Source organism: Lutjanus erythropterus, chromosome 16, assembly GCF_056507025.1.
Source record: "Lutjanus erythropterus isolate fLutEry1 chromosome 16, fLutEry1.hap2, whole genome shotgun sequence".
Classification (NCBI taxonomy): Eukaryota; Metazoa; Chordata; class Actinopteri; order Lutjaniformes; family Lutjanidae; genus Lutjanus; species Lutjanus erythropterus.
The window spans coordinates 17,222,067-17,247,975 of NC_139332.1; the positions used below are offsets into that span (position 1 = coordinate 17,222,067).

General features: G+C 41.6%; 1 protein-coding gene across 3 annotated transcripts in view; it reads left to right on the forward strand.

Annotated features, from left to right (window-relative positions):
• itgb8 (integrin, beta 8) overlaps nt 1-25,531 on the forward strand; it is a 47,962-nt gene extending 22,431 nt beyond the window's left edge. For 2 of the 3 annotated variants that reach the window (XM_084739055.1, XM_084739054.1), the window contains exons 3-17: nt 5,814-5,899; nt 8,285-8,456; nt 8,602-8,708; nt 9,526-9,665; nt 10,054-10,219; nt 11,557-11,715; nt 12,660-12,755; nt 13,377-13,469; nt 14,539-14,679; nt 18,125-18,545; nt 18,653-18,875; nt 18,987-19,090; nt 20,637-20,753; nt 22,900-23,063; nt 24,391-25,531. In XM_084739055.1, coding sequence (XP_084595181.1) covers nt 8,357-8,456; nt 8,602-8,708; nt 9,526-9,665; nt 10,054-10,219; nt 11,557-11,715; nt 12,660-12,755; nt 13,377-13,469; nt 14,539-14,679; nt 18,125-18,545; nt 18,653-18,875; nt 18,987-19,090; nt 20,637-20,753; nt 22,900-23,063; nt 24,391-24,510 — 2,151 coding nt within the window. In that variant the 5' untranslated portion in view covers nt 5,814-5,899; nt 8,285-8,356 and the 3' untranslated portion in view covers nt 24,511-25,531. Of the gene's footprint in view, nt 1-1,149; nt 3,180-5,813; nt 5,900-8,284; nt 8,457-8,601; nt 8,709-9,525; nt 9,666-10,053; nt 10,220-11,556; nt 11,716-12,659; nt 12,756-13,376; nt 13,470-14,538; nt 14,680-18,124; nt 18,546-18,652; nt 18,876-18,986; nt 19,091-20,636; nt 20,754-22,899; nt 23,064-24,390 lie in introns of those variants that run through there. The other variant, XM_084739053.1, reaches the window with a different exon arrangement.
• Nucleotides 25,532-25,909: the final 378 nt, after the last annotated feature.

The following is a 25,909-nucleotide window of genomic DNA, read 5'->3' on the forward strand; positions in this document are numbered from 1 at the left end:
CCATCATACCAAAACTCTCCAAATGTGCTTTTTCACTGACTCTTTGTGCACTTGTGGTAGCTGGTTTGTGTCTCTGCATGGGAATCCCCATTTGTCACCTTTGACCCCTACTTTGTCCTCATGTCGATTTAACAAAAGAATGTGTGGCAGGGAGGAGAGTGTGGGAGAGAAAATCTGTGAGATGAGTTGACTTCTAAAGGGCGATTCGGAAAGAAAGTTTGGCAGGTGTTAGAGGGGGAGCGGAGGTTCATAATTGGGCATGAACAAGGGTGTGTGTTTGTGTGTGTGTGTGGTTGGAGAATGATGAGACCAGACCAGCGTGATGGAAAGCCCAGCCGACTGCTAACACAAACACACCGGGGAGAGAGAGAGGAGAGTAGAGAGGGGGGAGGGCAGAGAGGTTAAAAAGGTTGGGGAGGAACAACAGAGATGAAGAGTGTTTTGTGTCAGGTTTACAGCAATGACAGCTGTCATTAAGATGCTGATGTTGAGCAGTATTGACAGGGCTGAGGGAGTGTTTACATTAGACTCCATTATCAAGTTTATCAGCAGAGGACAGGGGCTGTATTAGAGAAAAACTTAAGTCTTAAGTCTTTAGGAATATTTTAGATAGGATTTTTCTCCAATTTGATCCTAACTAACTTTAGGAATCCTGTTTTATCTTAATTCATACTGTCTTATCTCAGGTTATCCTAAATGATTAATCCAAAATTGCCTATCAAGTGATATCATATCTGTTACCTAGCAACTGACTTTTACAACTAAAACAACTGTGTGACAGGACCGTTGGGTTTTTCATCACTGAAACATACGTTGAAATACGTTGAAAAAAAATGCAGCAAAAACTATGACAGGCACTTAATTTCTAGATAGATGAGTTAGAGGCTATTAACATCTGTAGAGAAATAAGTTTTTTTTTTAAATGAAATTTACATCAGTGCTAACTTTGAAAATAAAAGGAAGAGAGTGGGCTAACACTGCAGAAGCTAAAACAGTCTCTGTCATATCCAGCATCCATTAAAGCAATGAAAGACCAGCTATACGGATTAAACACTTTTGCTAACACTATCGTTAGCTACTGTACCGTTAGCTGACACGATCATTATCACTAGCTACCATTAGCTAGATAGCTACTATTACAGGTGGAAAATTTAAACTTAGGATAGCTTAACCATTATTCTTAATTGAGGAGAGGTTAAGATTTTAGCAAGTTAGGAGTGTAAAGCAAACTTTTTATCTTAATTTAGGATAGTAACACTGACTTAGGAACTGTTCATCTATACATTTCCTGAAGGAAATGTGTACATTTCCTATTGATCTGTCCAAAATCAGGTCTTGACCCTAATTACTATAATTACCAAAAAGGTAAGACAGGATCACTACCGTTAGCTATTGTTAGACAGTAGGTAAGGTAATTCTACAGGAAGAAAAGTGAAATTTAGGACAGCTAAACAGATATTTCAAAGCTAGGAGAGTTTATCAAAGATCAAAGTTAGGATGCTTGTGTAATACATATTTTCTATGTTAAATTAGGATAAGAACATTGACTTAGACAGGAGTCTACAAGTTAAGGTGTTTGTGTTTCTGTTTTCTATGTGGCTCCTGATCCATTTTTTGTCCTCTAGTCCTCCCTGCCACCTGAGCCCAGAAGAAGAGACTCGGTCTTGGTAGAGAAGGGTTTGTGAGTGGAGGGGCTTGGAATCTGGATTTTGGAGATGATTCACACACTTAGACAAGAGGGGTGGTGTGTGTTTGCATCATTACCATAATTGAGAGTGACTGCTGAGAGGGCACGGACGGGGAGTTGTTGGTACTCCCCCTCCAAAACTCCCATTTGACAAATTATGTGAATGAATGAGAGGAGAGGCGGAGCTGGCGTGGCTCCAGGCTCCTGACCGACAGATGGGGTCAAACAGAGTAGATAAGGGACTTGTGTGAGTGTTCTTGGTGAGCTTACTGCTGTGCATTGGTAGGACAGTTGGCACGCTCACAATCACTGTTTGGGCTGCTCGCCAAGCAAAACATGTCTACTTTATCTGGTATAGACCTCTACCAGAGACAAGCGTGGGATCATGCCAAAGATGGTAGACTATTGTGTCTTTTGTACCCTGCGTGGCTATGTTTTCCTCCAGCTTAAAACGTTGAGTTGTTTAGTAAGTCTTTGGCTCCTGCTCAGCGAAGCAGCCGGCGAGGCGAGGTTACTCCATGTCATTGGAATCTGTGCACAATGGACCCAACTCCCCCCTCCTCCTGCTCCTTAGCACCAGCTTGTGAACCCCTCTGCAAGATGTCTGATTTTACTGACCCCCTCCTTCCCCTCAACATCCATCCACGCACAGTTTGGGTCCCCACACACACACACACAGGAGCCCTCCATGCTGTTAGTTAAACGGCTCCCTGAAGAAGCAATATAAACATCAGTGTTCAATTCAAGGCCATGGTTCACTTGGAATGCACCCCACCACAACTCCTTGTAGTAAGCACTTTATGTCTCCCTCTCTCCTTATTTGTCCCTCCTCCCTCCCTCTTTCTCTCTCCTCCTCTCTGATACAGAGCACAGCGCGTCGTTGCCATGGCACCGCCTGTGACTCAGTACAGCGGTTAAAACACGGTCACTCTCCTGGCTTTAGTGTGGGATGTTCAGTCAGCTTGTTGGTGCGCACCGGCTGAACGCAGCGCTGGCTCGGCTTGGTGTGTGTGTGTGTGCGTGTCTCTGTGTGTGTAACTCAGCTCCGCTCTGTCCCGGGATGAGACTTCACCGTCAACTGTGAGACAACGAGTTCCATCGCTGGAAGAAAAGCACGCCGGGACACGTCGCTGCACACCTGGGGCTGGATGGAAATCGATGGAGGGACAGACGTGCGCCGTCGCCGCCGCGCTCACCCGATTGCTTCACCTCCTCTCGTGGTCCACGGGGGAGCGCGCTTGTAAGCTGATTTAACCCGGGGGATGTGAATACCTCTCCGGGATTAGAAAGGTTATTGGGTGAACGACAATGCCCCGCGGTTCGTCTCCAGTAGCTGCACCTCTGCGCCTCCTCATCGCCGCCGCCGCTTCGCTCTGGTCGCCCTCCCGGTGTGGATAGGATAACATGACTTCCTGGCTCCGCACACACGGCAGCGTCCCTCTGTGTCTCCTGCTCTCGGTGGTCGCTGTCTGCGCTGAAGCCTCCGGTGCTGGTGAGTGAGCAGAGGCTCATTAGAGCCAGTTACATCATCATATCCCAGCAATTAGCCCTTACCTTGTGTCTTGTCAAGACATCACTGCGCAACATCAGCTCCCGTCCCGCCCATCTGTCTTCACTGCAGGGGGTCCACTGCTTTCCCAAGTGTTTTATGTAGCCTAAAGGACCCCCATTAGATCTTTTTATAATGATGTTTCTACTAAAAAAGATTATATTCCCTGTCATTGTCATATGTTTTTTTGTGAGATTAATTACAGTTTATTCATAGTTGAGGTGGGCTCAGGGTGTCTGAGGGGCAGGGGCGAAAAATTAAGGGCACCATCTGTATGTAGTGGATGCAATGATCGTTACAATACATGGTTTAGTTTAAGATTGTTTTTTATGGGACTTAAATTAAAGCTAACAACTCTGTAATAAAAACACAAAGCAAACTATTAACTCTTTAACCATTCAGAAGCACCTAGAGGTCAGCTAATTTTCTGGCATGTGGGGCATCCTGCATATCACTGCATCAAGTTTTCTGCATTGGAAGGGCATCCTAGAGGGCACCTTCTGTTTTACTCACTGGAAAAGTACCCAGTGTTTCCCAAACTTTTTTCTGGAGACCCCCCTTTCAAAAAATGTCAAACCATCGCAACCCAATTCATAATATGCATTACCAATAAAAAGACGATGATGATTTTTACTGCCATTTCGGCATCTCCTTATATTATCTTGACACATGTTATTGAAAACATATACATGTAAAATACTTTATCAATGAGAAGTAAGTGCATTTAGCTGAGTTACCAGGTCATCTCTTTGTTTGTATTTCTTCTCATCAGGAAATCTAAACAGCATATTTTAGTTTCTTTACAAATGAGACAAAATGAGTGCATGTAGACTGAATTTACAAATACAAGTCTTTTTTCTATTTAGGGACCCAAATAAAATCTCTGTTGACCTATGAGACACAACCAAGTCTCTGGGAAAGACTGCCCTAGAGGACACTTTACCATGTTGTTCCCACTGAAAGACACCCTAGATGGCACATTATTGATGTTTTTTTCCACCAGAAGTCCACTCCACAGGGCACTTCATCATGTAGTATCCACTGGAAAGGCAACTTAGAGGGCACTTTTTCATGGTTTGTCCAAGTACAATCATGTAAGACATACTGAAGACATGCAAAATGGAGCACTCTCATAAGATATCTGGAGCTTGAAAATGGGGGCCCAGACAAATTATATTTAAAATATGTCAACAACCACTTCATCCAGATTTTCTTTTTTAAGTGCATGTAGTATTTAGTAACAGTTATAACCTCCAAATGGCCTAAGACTAACTAAATACTTAATGGTCACATTTTTGTCATCAGTCTAAACATTGTTTAATATATAGTTAAGATGCAAAGAGAAATATGGCAAGTGGAAAATAAAAGTACAGCTTGAATGTATTTCAGAGTAGAGTAACTTGTTCAGAAGTTCCCAGCTGTTATTTTAATAGCAACTGCTGCTATAAGCTCTTTTTGAAAACAGATTAAGGTGATGGCATTTTTCTAGTATTATCAATCACATTTCACACCTCTGGACCTCTGCAAACCACACTAAAGCCCTTACATTTGAGTTTATAGTTTTTACTCTTAATAAGATGCCTTTTCCCAGGTTTACATGTGTTTGAGGGAAAGTAAACTGGACTGAGATCACAGTATCTGTCACTGAATATATATATATATATATATAAATTATTATACATCATAAAAGAATTATGAAAAATATTACTTTCAGTAAGCTTCAAAAAGAGGCTCTACTACAATTGTTGAAGTAAACCTCAAAACCCACAATCAAGAGACCCACACTACACTAACCTCTTGTATTGATCAGTTATAATTAGAAGTTAAACGCTTCACCTATTCAGGAGATTGCCGGAGGCCAGACGAGTGCTAATTGGGTCAGAGTGGCTTGTTAGTGAGCTGTTAGAGATGCTAGGACCTGCAGCCTTTCTCTGTCCTACATTCCAACCCTGTAGCTCACTAAAATGGCTCTGGAAAATTGGATCTCAGCAGATAAATCACTTCAATGAATCATTAATCCCACTACAGTGAGCCCCCAGGTCCATTTTGTGCCTCTTGTCACCCCGTAAAAATCTTCACAGTCTCCATCCCTGCCGTAGTTTTCTGCTAGCGCCGCATAAAAGTCGCCAGAGAGATTTGTCACAGTGTCACTCTATTAATGCATTTGTGCGCATTTAGCATTCACTGATTGACTCATGATTAGATGTCCCCCCCGTTTGTGTGTCCGTGTGTGTATGAGTGGGTGTGGGAAATGATCCATTGCACCACTCCAACAACTCAAGCACCTGTTCCCACACTCCCAGCCGTTTTTCTACTACACGGCTGGCTGATATGCACTGAATAGCTTCATATGAGATGCTAAGTGGTGCTTCCATCATCAAAAGTGTGCATGAAATCTTTAAATATCCACAGGGGCTCGGCTGCATGGCTAATGAGTGTTGACACACACATTCTTTCATATGCTAATCACAGATTCCTCTCTTCATTCCATTTCTTCTCCATCTTTGGCTGTCTGTCTTGTCTTTTTTTTTTCTTTCTTTCTTTCTTTCTTTGCCTCCCTCATCTGTCTTCCTGCAGGTGACAGTGTGTGTTGGTCCCCTAGTATCACTTCTTGCACAGAGTGTCTCAGCCGTGGACCACAGTGTGCCTGGTGCTTCAAGGAGGTAGGAATGTGTATAAAAGAGTGTGTGACAAACTGAAAAGGAAGAAAAGAGAGAACGTGGCAGACGTTCAGCAGCATTCCTCAGATGACACACACCAAAGCTTTGATGCCACCCACAGATGTGAATATAATGTGCATGTATGAGCTTAGTGGCCTGCCCTCTGACCTCTATGTGTGTGTTTCCATGCATGCTTTCTCATGTGGCAGTGGAGACAGAGACACTTTCTATCCATGTGTTTAGTCTAGGTGCTCATATATATCACTGCATTTCTTTCAAAGTGTGCGTCCGCCCAAGTGTTTGTGTGTCTGTGTCTGTCTTTCCTTTCTGGGTGTCATTCGGTCTTGTAAAGAGCCCACCCCGAATCAGCCATGAGAAGCTATAAAGCTCTTCACAACATACACACACACACAGACTGCACCGGCTAGACTAGACTATCAACATGTGTGTGTTTACAGACTTCAGGTGCTTTCCCACCATGTGAACCCTAACCTTAACTGACATCATTAAGTGGGGCTGGGCTCACTGGTGTGTGAAAGCATTCAAACAGCACTTTTCTAGCCTCCTACACACACACACACAGTCACAGAGCCATGCTTGGACAAGCACTGGAAATGAAGCAGGTACAATGTTTGTATATACACATTTTGCCATTGACATTCAGTGTCAGGCAAGGAGGCAAACTGTTGAAGGAAAGTACGGGGAAGTTGCTGTGAAAGTTTGTGGTATTCAGAGTTGTTAGAGGACAAATTATAGCCACAGGGAACAGCCATAAATAAACTGAACTCTAGTCTAGTGTTCAGGTTCAGGCTGTGGTTACATATTCAGCTACAGTTTTTTTTTATTGTAGACTGTTTGCTGCTTTGCTCTTGTATTATTTCTGTTTTAAAAGTTGCAGTAATCCAAATTAATTGCACCATTTCATTCCCTATCTGTGTGATCTCGTTGGTCACATGAGGCTCGTTACAGTAAATGGACTCGTACCAATGATGACTATCATATGCTGTGTCATAGTTGTGTGTTTCCAATACTAGTCACTGTATTTGTGAGTGTGTTTCTCACAGACTTGGAGTATCAAAGGTCACTAATCCACTCCAAAGCTGCAAGGCATGACACTGTTGTACTGCATTGTTGGGGAAACTGGCTTAGAGGTTATTTACAGCAAGATTCATGATGACAGTTTACAATAAAATACATAAAAATGTCAGCAATTATGAGGGAACAATGAGGAATGAATGAGAGACAAACTAACTAATGGAGGTAAAGATGATGTATTCAGTAACTACAGAGTAATGTGAACACCTTTTCTTGAAGGGACACAAAAAGGGACAGGTAATGATGAAGTATTTAGAAACTACTCAGTAATATACACTACTTTACTTTAGGGGACACAGAAAGAGTAGCGTTCCTTCCATTTTTATGTACCTGTGACGTAATGATTAAATCATATCCCGAATAAGAAAAAAGCCAACTGGACCATCTGATCTCTTTTCTAATAATCAGGACTAAACTTTCATTTTCTTTCTGATCTGATACTTAGAGGATCGATGCATATATGTAAATAAATACAGGACACTTGCTCCTCATATACTAAATTAATGAGTAATTTCACGTAATTGGTGGTAATGTTTCTGAGGTCAGTGTAATTTCATCTTGAACCTGAAACAGAAAGGGAAAATGAAACCAAAGTGAGTAATTGTGAAACCAGTTTCAGTTTGCCATGTGTTCTCAGGTGAAATGAACCAAAGCTCTTTGAACAGGAACAAAGATTACAGGATAAAGTGGGCGAAAGAAAACATGCATTAGAAGCTCTTCACTCTGATTTGTGTGTGTGTGTGTGTGTGTGTGTGCACACACTCCATTTGTTGAATGGATGTATTGGGCAACATTAGAGCAGGAGAGGGGAATAAATAAAGACCACATGGAAGGCAGAAATGTATTCATCTGACCTTTAAATCTTCATGTACTCAAGCAGAGGTCATTATTTCACAAGTGGAAAGCTTACATCTCCATAAGCCCAACAAATAGAGAGACCTGAGTATACATTCATGATGGTCACATAGTTGGCAGCATTATTGTGTTTTGTCAACTGGCTCACAGAGGATAATGTGGCATTCAACTTCACCCACTTGTTTGTGTCACTTATTCTCATCCCTGAAATGCAATTATAGTGATAAGATCTGAAAAGATGGCTTAGTTGTATTATTTTAACCACCGTCTGGCAGCTTCTTCTTCTGTGTCTTGTTTAGAGGTGTTTTTTTCTCTCTAGATTTTGTTATTGTAAGATTGAAAAGTGAAAATAAAATCTATGACAGTAAAAGAAGATTAGAGGGAAGGAAGGGCAATTTTCATTAATTCATTTTTCTTTTGTCCTGGTATGGCCTCTAGGACTTTCTAGATGGGGCGGGCCTGAGCCAGCGCTGTGACCTGCCAGTGAAGCTGCTCAGGAGGGGTTGTGACATGGAGTTCATTGAGCAGTCAGAGGTCAAGGTGGAGGTCAACACCACCATCAGCAGCACACAAGTGTCCCCGCAAGACATCAGTGTTACACTCAGACCAGGTAGATGATGAGCACCTACTAAATCAAGTTTGATGGTGGATTTGCATTCTTTTCTTTGTCTTATTGGGTTAAAAAGTTTAAAATTAAGTATTTTATTATTATATTGTGTGCGTGTCTCTGTGTGTGTGTGCGTGTGTGTGTCCAGGTTCAGAGGCCAGCATCATTGTGGCTGTGAAACAGCTGGAGCGTTATCCTGTGGATCTTTACTACCTGGTTGATGTATCGGCATCTATGCAGGAAAACCTTGATCATGTAGGTGTAGCTGTCAGTGTTCCTCTCACTGAGTCAGTGCATAAGTACTTTACTTATACTGTATTAAAGGGTAACTTCAACTTTAACCCTCGATTGGTTAGTTTGTTTGTGTTATTTTGTGACTTTGGTGTTTTTGTTTGTTTGTGTTATTCTGGGACTGTAGTGTTTATGTTTGTATGTCTTATTGTGGTTAAAAACCGACTGAGCGACCGACCAGCCATGGTAGACCAGAGAGATTAAAATGACTGTTTTTGTCAATGGAGTCTGTTTGCTTTGAACAGAGTGAAATAGAGGTTAATATTAGAAATAGGGGTTAAACAAAAGGATCTTACACTTTAAAAAGATTCTTTCCATAACGTTGTCAGACGCTTACAAAAACAGTCTGAGTCTATCTTTGGCAAAAACAAGCACTTTTAGTGGAATTACTTTGAGGGTGTGCAGCTCAATTTCCCTTCTGCCAGCTGCAGCAGCCTCCACACAGTTCTGGACCACTTTCAAAAATTGTTGTCCCCATTAGTCGGTTATGAAAACATGGGAAAACAGTTACCATCTCTTAAGTTGTTTTTATCATGGTTAGAAAAAAAAAAGTTTTTATGAGATGGCAACTGTCTTTACATTTCATGGAATAAACTGAAAAAAAGAAAAAATGTACTTAATAAGAATCTCTGTTTTCTTCTTCTTTCTTCTTTATCTCAACCTCTACATGTTTCCTTTTCTTTTTCTACTTCTTCCTCTTTTTTCATCTTCTCTTCCTGCATACCATCCTGGCCCTGGATGTCTCCATGCTGTGTCCACCTTTATGTCTCCTGTGGTGCAGCTGAAGACAGTGGGTGTGGCTCTGTCTCTTCGTATGACGGAGCACTCCTCAGACCTTTGGCTGGGTTTTGGCTCGTTCGTGGACAAACCTGTCTCCCCTTACATCAACACCCATCCCTCCAAGATCAACAACCCCTGCAGGTAAGACAGAATCTGTTGGTTTGATGATTGATTGCTGAAAGATGTAGTTAGCTCATAAATAGATCTTTAACACCTACAAAGTCTGTCTTGTTATAGTCTCAGCTAACTTGATCTTGTTTTAATGAGACGAGAAGAGTCGTGTGGTGATTTGAGTGATTATTTAAAAATACATCTAAAGAAGCTGCTCCCATTAGTTGCTCCTAATTTTGGGTGACTCAGGCAGAGATTCGTCAGTGGTTAGGAGGCAAGATTGTTATGGTGATGAGCTGTGCTGGGAGACAGGAACAACAAACAGGCTCTTGACGTTCATTTGTTCTGGCAGTTTTTTTTTCTACTCTCCTGAATGTTGCAATTAAAAACTTTCTGAGCTGTCTCCGTCTCTCATCAGTGACTATGAGATCCGCTGTCGTCCAGCCCACGGCTTCCACCATGTCTTAAGCATGACGGGAAATATGAGCGAGTTCACACGTGTGATCAAACGCCAGCGGATCTCTGGAAACATGGACACACCTGAGGGAGGACTGGATGCTATGCTCCAAGCTGCTGTCTGCCAGGTGTGTATGTACAGATGCTGGGAAGTCAGGCTCAGAGACGTTTTTATATTAATTAAATACAACATCAAATCATCAACATATAAACTCAATCTATGTTTTTCTTTGTCCACATCAATGACACTCACTTTCCCTGTTGGATTTTCTGTGCCAAAGTTTCAATTGCTAGCTCAAATAAAAAGGGAGATAATGGGCGACCTTGTCTAGCGCCTCTGTTAATATCTCAATATCTGGTTTTGGTATCATATTAATAATTGCTACATAACATTATTTGTGGGAGAACCTGGCACCTCTGTGCATTAATCTGTGTCCAAAATGTCGAATAAAGTTTTTTTAATCCATGCCAGGTGCCTTTTTTGAAGGGAACCTTCTTAGATCTTCTCTTTGTTCAGCAGATAGACATCATCATCCTGCAAACTTTTGATTATTTCATTGTGTGTTATTGACACGTTGGAAACTGTGTTCTTCAGTGCTACATTACTCTTACTGCTCTTTTAACTACAGTGCTCAGTTGTTTGTCTGTTTAATTTGCTGATACAAGAATTTTTCAGTTCACTTGAGTGTCCTGATCAGAAGAATGAGGCACAGCCCCAAATTAGGTAGTAAGTCTGCAAGCTGGTGAAAGATGCATTTATTCTGGGAGAATGGTGGCACTCTGACTCAGCATTGGATATTACCACTGGAATCCCACTAAGCAATGATCCCACTGCTGGGGTATGGCAGACACACACACACACAGTTGCTTATATGATTGCTGCAGGAGGGCTGTGAGTCACAGCATGCAGGGGGCCCCTGAGTAACCAGTCTGCAGGGAAACACCGCGGTGGTGGTCATGACTCTAGAAATAGATTCTCCATTATGTCAGGCCTCCTTTTAAGCTCGCTGGGTTTCCTAAAATATACATATGCACACACACACACACAGACTCACACTGACCCATTTCTCACACACTCTGTGACGAGTCACAGACATCAAGATGGAGACTCAGTGACTGGCGGCAGAATTTCTGCTGCTTTGCCTTTAATTGGGAATTACAGAAAGAGCCGATCACCATGGGAACTAATGTAAATCAGATGAGTAAAACATTTGAATTTGCAGTTTCTTACCACATGTGTAAACCTTTAAAATATGAAGCATGCACACATTTCCCACATCGGTTCTGTGTGAATGTTGCTGACTAGTGATGTGAGGCAATAAAAATGCAGTAAACATTTTGTAACTTATCTCTGATGAGATGTGGTTCTAGTGCATGGATTTGTCAGGGTTATTTAGTTTTTTTTGTTTTTTTTAAATAATGTCAGACATAATTTAGATGCACTGACTGCCTCTTTGTCTTTTAGAGAGCGGTGGGCTGGCGACCAGAGGCCAAGCGTCTGTTGCTTCTGATGACTGACCAGCCGTCTCACCTGGCCTTGGACAGCCGGCTGGCGGGGATTGTTACGCCACACGATGGCCTGTGTCACCTGGAAAACAATGTCTACACAGGGAGCACTAGGATGGTAAGAGGAGGAAAAATACTACTTGCTCAAGTTTTTACCAGGGCATTCAGTGCATCTTACATTTCCCGTGATCTCACATTAATATGGACTGTGACAATAGTCTTGTAGAGTTTGAATCTCACAATGCAACACTAAAATTTCTGATTGACACATTGACCAAAATTGCTGACCACCGTACCTCATTCAATGCCACTTCAATTAATCGGAACTATCTCTTTAAGATCACTGGTAAATAAATACTTAAATTACTAATTCCGCTGAGTTTTTTGGGAAATGGCCTACGCTTATTTGTTTTCATGCTGAGTCATGGGTTAGATGAGAAGCTCAATGTCACATCCCAGGAAGAGAGTGCCCAAATTAGAAACACTCCCTGTAAGACCACACCTTTGACTGTATATGTATGGATTTAACAAACAAGAAATAAGTTTTAGAGGTGCTGGTAGGCAGATTTTGTTACCTGTGGACGCAGCCAAGCCAGCTGTTTCCCCCTGTTTCCACTTTTTGTGCTAAGCTTGTAGTTGTTTCATATTTACCGTCCAGATTAGAAATGGTATTCTTATCTAACTCTTGTCAGCAAAACAAATACACTCCTTCCCAAAATGTTCCTTTAAACCTAACAAGTTTGCATCCTAATATGGCCTGTGTGTGCTCTGTTACACAGGGTGCAGCTGACATGTAGACTCTAATGTTTATCAACACTGACAGTGATAAATTCCAAAGGCACATTGCCTTTCATTTTCATCTTTATTTATATTTTTCTCGCACTGTGTTTACACACCCCCACAACAAATTCTTCTATGAAAACATGTGCTAAGCATTAATCCCCGATTCTGATCTAAGTAAATTCATGCAACAGGTGATTAAGAGTAGTAGACTTAAAGTTGATATCGTAAATCACAGGGGGGGTTTTTTTGTATTTAGTCTGCTGGTTGTCTCTTTTTCAGGACCATCCCACTGTGGGACAGTTGTCTGATAAGCTGCTGGGAAATCATATCTACTCCATCTTCGCTGTGGAGAAGCAGCAGTACCAGTGGTATGAGGTAATTTCTCCAAAACAAGCACACACAACAAGACATTAACATTAAAGTGCTGTACATGTCTGCTCCATTGTTCGGTCATTTGTCTAACATTAAGTTGACTGCATTTATTTGGACAATGAAACTTTACACTTAATTACCTTTAGCATGTCAATTTCAATTTGTGATGTAAGATTAGTCACTTTGTGTCATTCACTTCTATAATCAGGACAGGGCAATGGTGGTTTATTTTAGCTTCTATTGTGTTGTATTGTGTTCGTATTGTATTGTAGTTAGTGAAAACATCCCCAGCTTGGGTTAGCTGATAAAACAGTTTTAGCTTGAAAATGAAAGTATTTAAGAGTGTTTATCTTTGCATGATTCATCTGCAAATTTCACTTCAAGTTTGTTGTTTTTACCGGTGATTGTTGCTTAACACCGTCTTGTTTTCCTTGACAAATGTGAAATTTATATATATGGCTCTTCTTCTCCTTCTGCCAAATGTTCACATTTCTGTAAAGTTTATAAAGCTTGAAGCTGTCAGATGTTTCAGTGAAGTCATTCAGGTTTTTTTTTATTTAAGGGGGAATAATTGTAAAAGCACCAAAGCGTTTCTTTTACTCTTGTCTCCCTTTCCTTCTCAAGGAGTTGGTACGTCTGCTGCCCGGCTCCCACTTGGGAAAGTTAGGTCTCTTCCAGGCTCCAAACCTAATCGAGCTGGTGGTGGACGCATACAAGGTACAAAGAACTCACCTACTTCTTCTGAAACTTTAAAGAATAAATTCTGTCTCAGTTTCAGATCCTGTTGTCCTCCCTGGGTAGAAAACGAAGAGAAGGACAGGGACAAGCGAGAGGTTAGAGGGATGAGAGCAGCAGCACAGCAGGAGCTGAATTCATGAGCCCACGCAGTCGTCGGCTCAGAAGTGTTGAGGCAGTAGTCTGCTGATCCGCTGAGGCAACATGAACTCTGTTTTCTGTTAGCCGTGTTTAATCATGCAAGCTGACTAATAGAACATTCCAGTGATGCTACTGGATGTTTCTCAAAGTGTTTACTGCTTATATTTATCTAGAAAATTTATGTTTGACTGTGCGGGGTGCAGACAGACCTAATACTTGTAATGCAAAGTTGGCGAAACAGATGATCGGGGTTGTTTTTGGTCGCTAGAGGCCTAATGAAACAAAAACACAGATGAGAACAGGAGGTTATGGAGGGGTAAGGCCTTATATGTGTGTGTACATGTATGTGTGTGAGACTAGAGGTTCGTTCAGTTGGCAGCAGTCTCTGCTATAATCTTGCCTCAGGCACAGCGCTCCATTGTTTGCTTCGAGAATCTGCCGAATCCACAGATCCGGGTGCACAGCCACGCATACGTGCAGACACACACACACACACACACACCACACACACACAAGCAGCTGAGCCCGAACAGAAGCTGGCATTATAATAGCTATCAGATCCCCACGGAAACCATGTGTCCTAATCACGGATGAATACAAAGATGCTATTTTTGGCCCCACCTCCTTGTTCCCATAAACCCCCCTGTATATCAGAACGAAAGAGCGGATGACAATGGGGGCTTTCTGGGAGCATATGACAACTTTAATTAACCACACTTTCTTTTTCTGTTTCTCGCTCCTGCCTCATTACTCTTCACTCGCACAGATTAGATCCATTAAAATTTTAAGCTGTCACTGTCCTTCCCACTCTCATTTCTCTTATCCTACTTTCCCAGCATAACTCTGGCTTTAAAGAATTTCTTGGACTTAATGTTGCTGTTTAATCTCTTTCCGCCCTCGCTGCATCCAGAGGCTGCTGTCGGAGGTGGAGGTATCAGTGTCAGTGGAAGACAAGGCAGTCAGCAGGTACTGGGTGTCTGTATCTCCTCTCTGTCCTGATGGATCCACTGCTAAAGACCGGAGCTGCTCAGGCGTGCAGCCCAACCAGACAGTAAGCACACAAGCATACCTTCAGTATCAAATCATATTAAAAGGATCATTTATAAAGTAGTATTAGTGGGGCTGTATGAGATACTTGGCGATAGTCAGTGTATTATATATGTACAGGGTCAGCAACAAAAGATATTTTAGGCACTTTAAAAAGGACCATCTAAAAAAATCAATATCAGTTTAAGTGTGCTCTATATTTAGAATATTTTTACTGCTTTACCTTGCCATCAGACAGACTTTTCTGATGGGAAACTGCCGTTACACAGGCCAAATACTGGTTTCTTGAAACTCCAAAGGCAGAATCAGTAATTTTACCCTACATATTTGGCTTATGTAATGGCAGTTTCCCATCAGAAGAGGCTTTCTGACAGCAAAATAAAGCGGGGAAAATACTCTAAATATAGCATACACTTAAAATGATAATGATTTTTTTCAGTGAATTGATTTTAAGTGGCTAAAATACCTTTTGTTGCTGACCCTGTCCGCTGCAGTTGATTGCTGAGCTTTTGTGCTGCTGCCCGTCTCTGCTTCTCTAAACCGGGAGTCTGCCAACTGGCCTCCATTGTAGGAGCCTGACTGTCAATCAGTACCTTACACAACCCCACATCAAATAATGTGAACTCTCTTCAAAACAGTACAAGAATTTACCTAAGTGTTGCGTGTATTTATACAGAAAACTTAATTCAAGCCCCTGCAGATGTCACAGAACTTATTGGTTGTATTGGATTACTTTGACACACACTCACTCTCCCTGAAATACACACACACACGCATGCGCACCCGCACACTCACATACACACACCACTAAGAGCTAAAGATTTGGTAAATAATCCGCATTGAGCGGATTACAGGCTGTGTTTAACAGGAAAACATTTCCATGTGATTCATGACCTTTTAGTCCAAAAATCCTTACCTTGCCTAATATGAGAGCCTTTATGCAAACAAATGGGACATTTATATTTAGAAATAGGTCATTGGACATATACCCATAGCCCACTCACACCTGCTCCATTTATCCACCAAAAGAAAAGCCTCAAATAGTCCACGCCACTGCAGAGATCTCTTTTTGATACTTCTCAACTGTGGACAGGAGCTGTTCTGCCGCAGTAGAAGTGATTATACTAAACCTGTTCAACTATTACACCCAAAGAGATTCCCTATTTGTACTAATTATGCATTTTCAGGATATTCCCTTTCTGTTCATTCCCCAAACTGCTGATGAGACTTCCCTCCCCTGTCACCGTTTAGGACTCTTAACTTTGTCAAAGTTGCCTAATCACTGCTCTATTGTTACTCCATTGACGCAGAGCCCTTTAATCCAGGGGTAGATTAAAGTGAATTATGTTGAATTGCGGGAAGTACCCACGCTTACCAGAACGGTGATAAAAATCAAGCAAAAGGCCCTCCTATAGAGTCAAAGCTTTGGCATGCACAATTTTCCAACCACATGAATGGAATAATTATTCACATTAAATTAAGTCTCACTTCATGGTTACGTATCCAACTATTTAAGTCTTATTAGAGAGAGAGGTGGCTCATTTTATGTTAATCCTTCTAGATTTACTGTAGGAGTTTCATGGAGAAAATACATTTTTATAGTCTGCTGCATTTCTCTGGAACTGTATGTTTCTAAAGAAACAGCAGACTCTTGAAAGAAAGAGAAGGATTTAAGCTTTGTTGTGTATTCTTTCATCTACAGTTTTAATTTCACGGTGAGGACTGGGTGATTGTAGTTTTATATTTACCTCTAGAATTGTGAACTGTATCTACTATCTATCTACTAACAAGACAAATGGTGTGTTCTGACACAAAATGAAGCAAATTTTTCCCTTGCGTTCCTTGCACAAGTTTGGCCACGGGATCATTTTGGGAACATTTGTGGTTGTTTCTGTTACTTGCGCGAGTGTGTTAATTCAGTCCAAACAGCCAGAATACAGCCGTAAGCTAATGAGCAACTAGCTAACAGCTTCAGTTCAGCCTCTGACTGAACTCAGCACATACCAGGTTCTTTTTGCTATTTCCCTCCAGTCTCTCTTCTTCTTCCCCCTCCTTTCTGTGCGATCATGATTTAACGTTAAAGTGCATTTCTCCTCCAGTTAGCAGAAAACATGGATGAAAAAAATATACTATATACATGTTAAATATTTTCAACTCCTGAGATATGCCACAGACATGAACTGTACTACCTTTTTATGTTAACTTTGTATGAAATCTACTTGCATGAAAAATTGCTTTGCTTTCTGTGTCAACACGACTTCAGAAACTACAGGCATGCTAATAGCTAGCTACATCATGCTAATATTCTTACAATGCTAACATGCTGATATTTTGCAGGTATAATCGATATAATCTTTACCATGTTCAAGACCTTATTTTACCACATGGATCTTCAACAGGGGGTCTGTGACCCCTTGGCAGCCCTCAGAGTTACTGCAGGGGGTCCTCTAAACGATTGTTTGAAAAAAAAAATTGAACTTTTTTTATTTAAATATTTCTGAAAATACACATTAACATACCCTCTACCTCAGAAACCACTAGCAAAAGTGCAGCAGTTGAGGCTAACAAACCTAACCTTAGCCATGCTACAACCGCTGTGGAGTCAGCAGCTATCAGTATGACCAATAGAGAGAAAACTGTAAATATATGTAGTTGGACGTCCCTGCGCCATCAGTTTTAGGTCTCCTTGGTCTGAAAAACATTGAAGACATCAGGTTTAGCGTGTAAGAATGTTAACATTTGCTAATTAGTACTAAACACAAAGTACAGCTGAGGCTGATGGAAATGCAGATCTGGTCATAAACCAAAATACCGGACAACATTTTTATTTCATGATGGCACTAGATGGAGAAAGTCACTCAAATTATTCAGATTCATCATGAATGTCAGCACCAACTTTAATGTCAATCCATCTAATAGTTGTTGGCCTACATTGCCATCCATTGAACATACTGCTGGCATGGCATGACTAACTAACATTTCCACATTAAAACATCAAAAACAGTAAACAAATTTTGTTTGTGTACTTACATAATTCCAAATGTTTCCAACAATGTTAAACCCAGAAAAATACACAATTTATTCAAGATAATGTGTTTTCTGTTAGCTGTTGCTAGCTAGTTGCTATAACTTCAGGAAAACATGGATTATGTAGAATAAGTCAGAGAATGTGGAAGGAAGTTGGTGCATATTAAGCAAAACATGAACAAAACTTTAACATTAGCTCAACCATGAACATGATTTCTGCTTGAGATATGTCAGATTTTCATCATCTATGGTTGTTTAAAGGTGAGGATTACAACTACGATGAATCAATGCCATTTCATGACTTGATCAGATTATGTGTTTTGTATTGTTGTTAATATGAGAGACACCTCCAGTAGCAGAACTCACATTTTGTGCATTTAAAATAATTGCTAACTTATTAACTTACTTCTCTTTCCATGCAGGTCTACTTCAATATCACCATTGGCCTGCGCTCTTGTCCTACCAACGGTGAAGATGAAGATGTCACAGTGCTGGTTCGCCCTGTGGGTTACAACGAATCCACCGTCGTCAGGATCCACTCTAAATGTCGCTGCAGTTGTGGACCAACAAAGCGCTGTAATGACGAGAGCCAGTCACCATGCAGCGGGATACAAGACGGCACCAGTCAGGAGCAGAGACAGGGTCACGGACTAATGATGGACTCGAACAGAGATTCAAACTGGAATTGCAGAGCAGAGGGGTCTGATGTGGACTGCAGTGGTCGGGGAGTGTGTGAGTGTGGGAGGTGTGTATGTGAGCAGAGCAGGCTTGGCACAGTTTATGGGAAATACTGCGAGATAGACGACTTCTCCTGCCAGTATGAAGGCGGACTGGTGTGTGGAGGTGAGGGGGGCACTTAAAAAAAGAATTCACAAGAAATCAAAAGAATTAATATTGTTTAGTTGACTTCTGTGACACTCTTTCCTCCTGTGTCTGTCTGTCCTTGTCAGGGCGGGGTGTGTGTGTGTCAGGTGAGTGTGTGTGCGAGGATGGCTGGACAGGCGAGAGCTGCGGTTGTCCAGTCTCCACAGCAACCTGCCAGTCAGCCAACGGCTTGCTCTGCAGCGGACGTGGCAAATGCATGTGTGGGAAGTGTGTGTGTGATGACCCCCGACACTCTGGAGACTTCTGTGAGCGATGTCCTGCCTGCCAGAGCACCTGCCAATCATACTGGTACTTGTCAGTTTCTGTCCACTACCACAAAGCATGATGGGAGCTCTTAGGGGACGATTTGTACTTGAAGTTGACATTGATGTACTCTGTCTCTCTGTCTCTCTCTCTCAGGAAGTGTGTGGACTGCCACCTGTCTCACGGTCTCACCCAAAAAGAGGCAGGACACTGCAACAACACCTGTGCACCATTGGTGGGCTACATGGATGATGTATCAGGTACTGCCAGTTTAACCAATAGAATCTGCTCTAGTTGACTTTGCACTAGTTGGAGTTTTGTTTATTTTACAAAGGGACTATGATGGGATTTGGTTTGAATATCTGGGCTCCATTTGAGCTTCCTGTTGATCAAAAAGATTCAGCTTCTCATTTGATGTTTGATTAAGAACTTAAAGGACTAGTGTGTAGAATTTAGATCAAAATTTATTGATTAGGATAAACGCCTTGAGATGTATCATCTCGTTTTCGAGGGGGTGACATCTATTGAGCTTGCAGATTGCAAACACCTCATCTCACTCTCCACTTCCAAGCATGTAGGAGAACCTACGGCAGTGCAACTTGCAAAGACCATGTCTAGAGCCAGTGTTTGGTTTGTCTGTTCTGGGCTACTGTAGTCTTGCACAGCCAGTCGAATCACAGTTGTCTTGGTTGGTGTTAAGTCCAGGAAGCGGAGACAGTGTTTCAGTTGAGATTAACAGTACACAACAGTTACAGTGCCAATAACAGCAAAATAAATAAAAACTAGAGAATATTACCACATTTTCTGACCTGACGAAAGGCTTCTGTCATCATCATCAGTGATCTCCCTATCATAGACAAGTCATTCTGACCCATCCCATTTAGTGTTTCACATCTATGCCCCCCATTTCCAGGGTCATCACTACTTGCAAGTCCCCTGCACAAGTTATTTTCCTAGGATGGCAAATTTATGTCTAGCAGATCTCATCTTTGCCATCCTGGGAAAGAAATTGCATCCCATGTGTTGCCAGAGGTTTCTCCCATTTACACACAAACATTTGTTGGACATCTCAACTGGTGTTGGAATCATTTTGTGTGAAGCACAGGCCCTGGCTGCCACCTAGCAGAAGCCTACCTGCTGCCGGAGCGTCCACACCAGAGGGCAGCAGTTTCAATAGACAGCTCAGGCCTGTGGCACTGAAATGAAGTACCATAATCTGCTTTGTGATTTGGTCCAGTAGGTACTGGTTAACTCCAACATGCACTCACCTTTTACCTCTGATTTGGTCTCCACCAACTCCTGAGGGAAATATCTGTCTCTTTAGCAGCTAAATCCTCCACTATGTTCACCAGCGAATCACTAACTTTGTCTGACTGCTGTTTGGTGCTGGTAGTGCACAGTGGGTTTATCAGAGCTTTTTCTTTTTGAAAACAGCTGCCTGCGTTTGCTAAGAACAGATTGATAAGAAAGCAATAAAAATTTGCTAAAAGAGACAAAATTGCTCCGGTGAACTGAGGGGAAATGCAGACTTGGGTGATAATGTTGTGCCTGCAGCACATTAGACATAGTAATTTGACCCATTGTTACAGCAGTATAAAAATATCGATTAGTTGAGCTTTCAGGTAAGAACTGAAGAGTGGTAAAACACAGCAGCTGTCTCAGCCCTGTTTGTAATGCTGCTCACATTGATTCTTTTGTTTTTAGAAATCCTGAAGGATTTTCTCTGGGGTTTGGAGCTTAGCATGTCTGGACTGACTGACATTTCACTTCAACTCTCTCTGTCTCTTTTTCTCTGTCCATTTCCAGGCCAGGCAGGGGAGATGTGGATCCAGTGTATGTACATCAGCAATGACAGCTGTCGATATCGGTTTCAAACAAGCTCACAGTCTGGTCAGACCCAGCTTCACATCAGCACAAGACCAGGTATAATGTCAACACACATACACACATGCACGCACACGTACACACACACACACACACGCCTTCATTCGAGGTCACTTCCGTTGCTACCACTGCTGCACTACTGCACCCTGGTGTATTTGAGTCAGCAAGCCTGCTGTCAGAGTTACAGCTGTATTTTACATTTCCCCTCAGTTCCCAGCTCACTTTCTTGATTTTCACAGCCATACACATGCATACACACATACACACACACATACAAGCGCATACATAATTTAAAACCCACTGGTTCATGCCCTGGGTTACACACACACATTACAACACACATCCAAGTGTTACAGTTCATCCCCGCCTTCCTGATTTTTGGAACAGCACTCCTCATTGTGTGTCCCGTCCCCCCCAGTCTCCCCCTATTCCCCTCACCCTCCACCCCTCCACCCAACGGGACACTCTCTTCCTGCTCACGCCCACTCCTCCCGGGTGCAGCAGGAGCCAGGTCTCCATGGTAACCCTGTTACAAAATGTCAGAGCACTCTTTGGGCTCTTTGTGTTGAGCGATGAGCCCGTCATCCACACATGCTCCCCAGCAGATACACAGCCAGCTGACTATTCTGAACAGCACCACTGGCACAGCTGCCACTGGCCGCCCTGAAAGTATGCTTGTGTGGAAAGTAATTAAGTATATTTACTCAAGTACAGTTTGAGATATTCGTACTTTACTTTCGCAACATTCATTAGGCAGCTGTAGGTACTGGTTACAGTGTATAAAGTAGTTAAAACTAGACCCACAATGACCAGCTACATCATTGTTGCCATATGCTACTTAGGCGTCGATTTATCTGTATTAACAACCTTGATAGTGTAATGTTTAAGAATATATCACTCACAGGGGCCATTTTCTGCATGGCCCATGTGTGCTTTTACTTTTACATGCCTCAAGACAAGACAAGGCAAAGATTATGAAATTCTCTCCTTCAAATATTATATTTACTTTACTTTACCTTCAAACACTATATTTCTATATAGTTATTCTGGCTGCAGCTGGGTCAGATTCTCTTTGAAATCTCTTATAGAAATAGATATTATAGAAGTGTTTTGTGTGGGCTAGGTCATGAAGACTTTATGCACCTGTTACTATATGCCTCTCTGGTTGCATATATCAGTGTGTAAAATCTTTAATCTTAGATGCATCATAATAGTCTTGATGCAGAAAAGTCAATCAATCAAAAATATTTCACGCTCCTACCTGGAAAGTAGTAGTATTACTACAGTACTATTGGAAGATAATGAAACTACATTCCTCTTTGTATTTTAATTATGGATCATTACAAATATGTTCTGTTTTAAAAGTAGTCACATTGTGAGAAAAAATACATCAGGGATAGAAATCGAAACATTTGATGTATCAAGATGTAGACGCCACCTTTCTGTTGTGTATAGTGAGATATTGTGCAGCTTCCTCTATTTTACAGAGTCTTGATTCAGTGACCATGTATGTCTATGTTTCATTACAAGTGTAAAGTCCCTCACTCACCACTGCATTCTTTATGGTTTGATGTGTTGGACGTCACTGATCACTCGCAGACAACCGCACTGGTATATTTCCATCTATAAAGCAACACCGGGTAAACTTCCAGCCCACGTCTTCTCTGTGTCAGTTACCAGCTACACACCTCCAAGTGGTTGCTTTTTAATGTATCATGGGTTTAATCAACAAACAGATCTAAAATTGGCTACACTTGCGTTCACTGATAAATTTAAGGGCATCATAAAGAATGAGGTGATGATGATGTACTTGTTTGAATAGTTGTTGTTTTATTGTGTATTTCTGTTAATATGTTGTATTTGTTGCATTTTAATATGTTGTGATTGGCTGCTACTTGGGAATGGTCCCTCTTGTAAAAAAAAAAACAATCTCAATGGGACTCAGTAAAGTTAAATAAAGATATTTTTTAAAAAAAGTACTGATAATCGTATTATAATTGCATCATAGTTGTCTGAATCAGAATTCGAATGAAATTGTGAGGTGCAAAGAGATCCCCACCTCTTGTGTACATGTGTAATGATTTCTCAATACTGCAGGACTTTGTTTTGTAAACTTTTCTGCTGGTCACAGTGGAGGGCAGCCTGCCCAGTTCACATCAGTGAAACCGTATGTTTGTGTCCACAGAGTGTGCCAGCAGCAGCCGACTGGTAGGAACATTCCTGAGTGTGTGCGCGTTGACAGTGCTGTGCGGCCTGGTGGTGGTGACCCTGTCCCGGCTGCTGCTACAGAAGAAAGGCAGGTCACCAGGGGGTGCTGCTGAGGACGGAGGCTATCACTGCACTGGAAAGGTTAGCTCTCTGAAGTCGTGTATGCTGGAGGCGATCATTTGGACCGCAGGGTTTTAAATGAGGGGAGGCTGGTGTGTCCCTGGGGCCCTCAGAAATGAAGGGACCCCTCAGTTCTTTAGGATGTATTTGTTAATATGTACCGTCCCCTGAAACCAGGAGTAAGGAATTTGAGTGTGCTCTTAGAGGTACAGCTGTATTTTACATTTCCTCTCAATTCCCAGATCACCATCTACAGTGTCCAAATTTGTGACCTTACAATGATGTAGAGCACCTTCGAGAAGAAGGAAATGGAAATTTCAAGAGTGGGGATTTTCTGGAGATATGTGAGCCTCAACCGATCTGGTTTGTTTATAAATGTCTGGAAACTCCTCGTTTATTGTTCATTATTCTCCGCAGATCATCTTAATGGCATTGCAGTGCAGATTATAGACTAGAAACTGATGCATCTGTTTGGGTCACATTAGAGTTCTTACATGGGGTACAGTCTCCTGCAGATGTCATCCTCTCAGGGGAAATCTAGTACATATTTATATTATCTGGGAATTTTCCAAGAGTTGTATAGCTGTACATATTTCCTCAAAGATTACATAATGTAACTAGAAGAGTGCACTCAGTCGATACAAGGGGATTTTGTTTATCATTTACAACAAGGCTGTGAAGCAAGTATTGACACAGTTCCCTCACTGATTGATTGATCAGATTGGCTGAAGAGATGAAAACAAAAAATATGGAACAAATTATTTTACATGGTGGAATGCTGAAAATGAATCAAGCAGTCTCACAGCTTCAGGGAAGAAGCTGCTCTTCAGTCTGGTGGTGCAGCAGTGGATACCGCTGCATCTGCTGCCTCATGGCAGGTTATGAAACAGTCTCAATTTATTGCTGAGGCCTACATAATGATAGCATCTGAGAGAATATTAGGTTTTTCAGTACAGTAATGCCTGTCACCGGGTCAAATTCTCCTTGAAATCAGATGAAACAAGTTTGTGTTTACATTTTTCCAGGCAGAGCTACAGTGAGTCATATGCTTGTCAGTTAAAAAGAAGAGATTTTTATTTATATAATTTGATTTTTGACGTTCTTTTTTGTGGTCACTACAGTGTAAACACAACCGCTTTTGTCCCAAGGGGTCTCCAAAATCAACAAAATATGAAGGTTCCTTGGAGTAGCTTTAATGATGGTAGCATGGTTGGTATCAATGGATTCATTAGGTTATCTAGTTTCATATTTTCAATATTTTATCAGTAATTTTAATCTAGCTTTAAGACTGTGTGCATGTGTGTGTGCATATGGTTATTATGAACTGTATGATTCTGTCACTTCTCAGGACCTGTCCTACATCCCCACAACCAATGAGAAGACAGTGACCTACAGGAGGGACCGTCCAACCGTGGAGATGCACATCCAGGTTCCCAAGATGCCCCTCAGTGACCCCTGGCAGTTCTAGGCCAGGGTCAAAGGTCAAGACCAGAAGGAAGTTAGTAGAGACTTAGACAGTAAACTAAAGGCTTCTTTTCTTCTTCTTAACCTTCAGAAAATTTCAGCCAGCTGTATGTGGATGCTCAGATGATGGTAAACTAAACAATGAAACCTCCATGGGATCACATCTGTAAAATGAACTGACAAACTCTCATAGACTGTGTGACTAATGTGGCCAGTATCCTGGAGATCGAGATGAATCAAAGAGCACAAGTCCCCCATCTCTTCTTCCTCTGCAGGAGCAGGGAGGCTGCTTTTTCCACAGGGTAAAGGGTGATCATTCTACGCTTTTTAGCCATGCAGCAATTACTGCTCTAACTTATGGATGTGTGTGTATGTGAGTCAGAGAGAGAGAGAGCGTGTGTGGTGCAGGTAGATGCATTTATGCTCTATCTTGGCTTTCTATTTATGATTTTATAGTAAAAAGAAACACTACATGTTTTAGGTTTATATGTGATCGTGTGACACTCCAACTGGGCTATCTCCCTGTCTTAGTCTGCCCCCTTGTGGCCAGCTTGAGGTATCACATGTTTTTTCCATTTCTGACCTCAGCTGAATTTCCTTGGGATTTAATTTATGAAACACAATGACTCTGAATGCCTTATTTAATTTTTTTTTTATTCAGTTAGATTTTCAAGTTGTCTTCTAGTATTTTTCAGTATTTCTTTGTTGCATTTGTTTTGTTAACCGATCAACTTTGCATTGCAAATTAATGTTATTTTATGGCATTTTTCTGTCCTGATAAGTGACTATATAGTTTCATATGATTGTCAGTTGTTGATAATCTAGTTAGACTTGCACTAGAACAATTGTTTTGCATTATACTACTGAAAACTGTGGTGGGCAGGAGAGCTGTATGGGTGGGTTTGCTATGTGATGGGCATTAGAAGGCGTCTGCACATTAAAGGCATGGTTCGGATTATTTGAAGTGGGGTTGTATGAGGTACCTATTAATAGTCAGTTTATTACCTACAGTAGATGTCAGTTGGCACACAGTTGTCAGTTGGTGAACTGCTGTGGACAGGGTCAGCAAAAAACAAACCAAACTCCAAAGGAAAAATCAGTGTGAAACCAGATTCTACTGTAGGTAATGTACTGACTATGGATAAATACCTCACACAACCTCAGTTCAAATAATCGGAACTATCCCTTTAAGAGCATTTGAAGCTAATGTAACAAATCCACAACACTGGAATAACAATGGACTGAAAAATCATGTTTAAAAAAGTGATTAACTGGTAACTGTATCATCAAATGCCTGTACATCTGGCCTCTATAACAGAGAGAGAACCAGAGCCGTTTCTGCATACATCTGCTGATCATCCCAGAGCCATCGCTGTGGAAAATGACATGTTTAAACTCTGGTA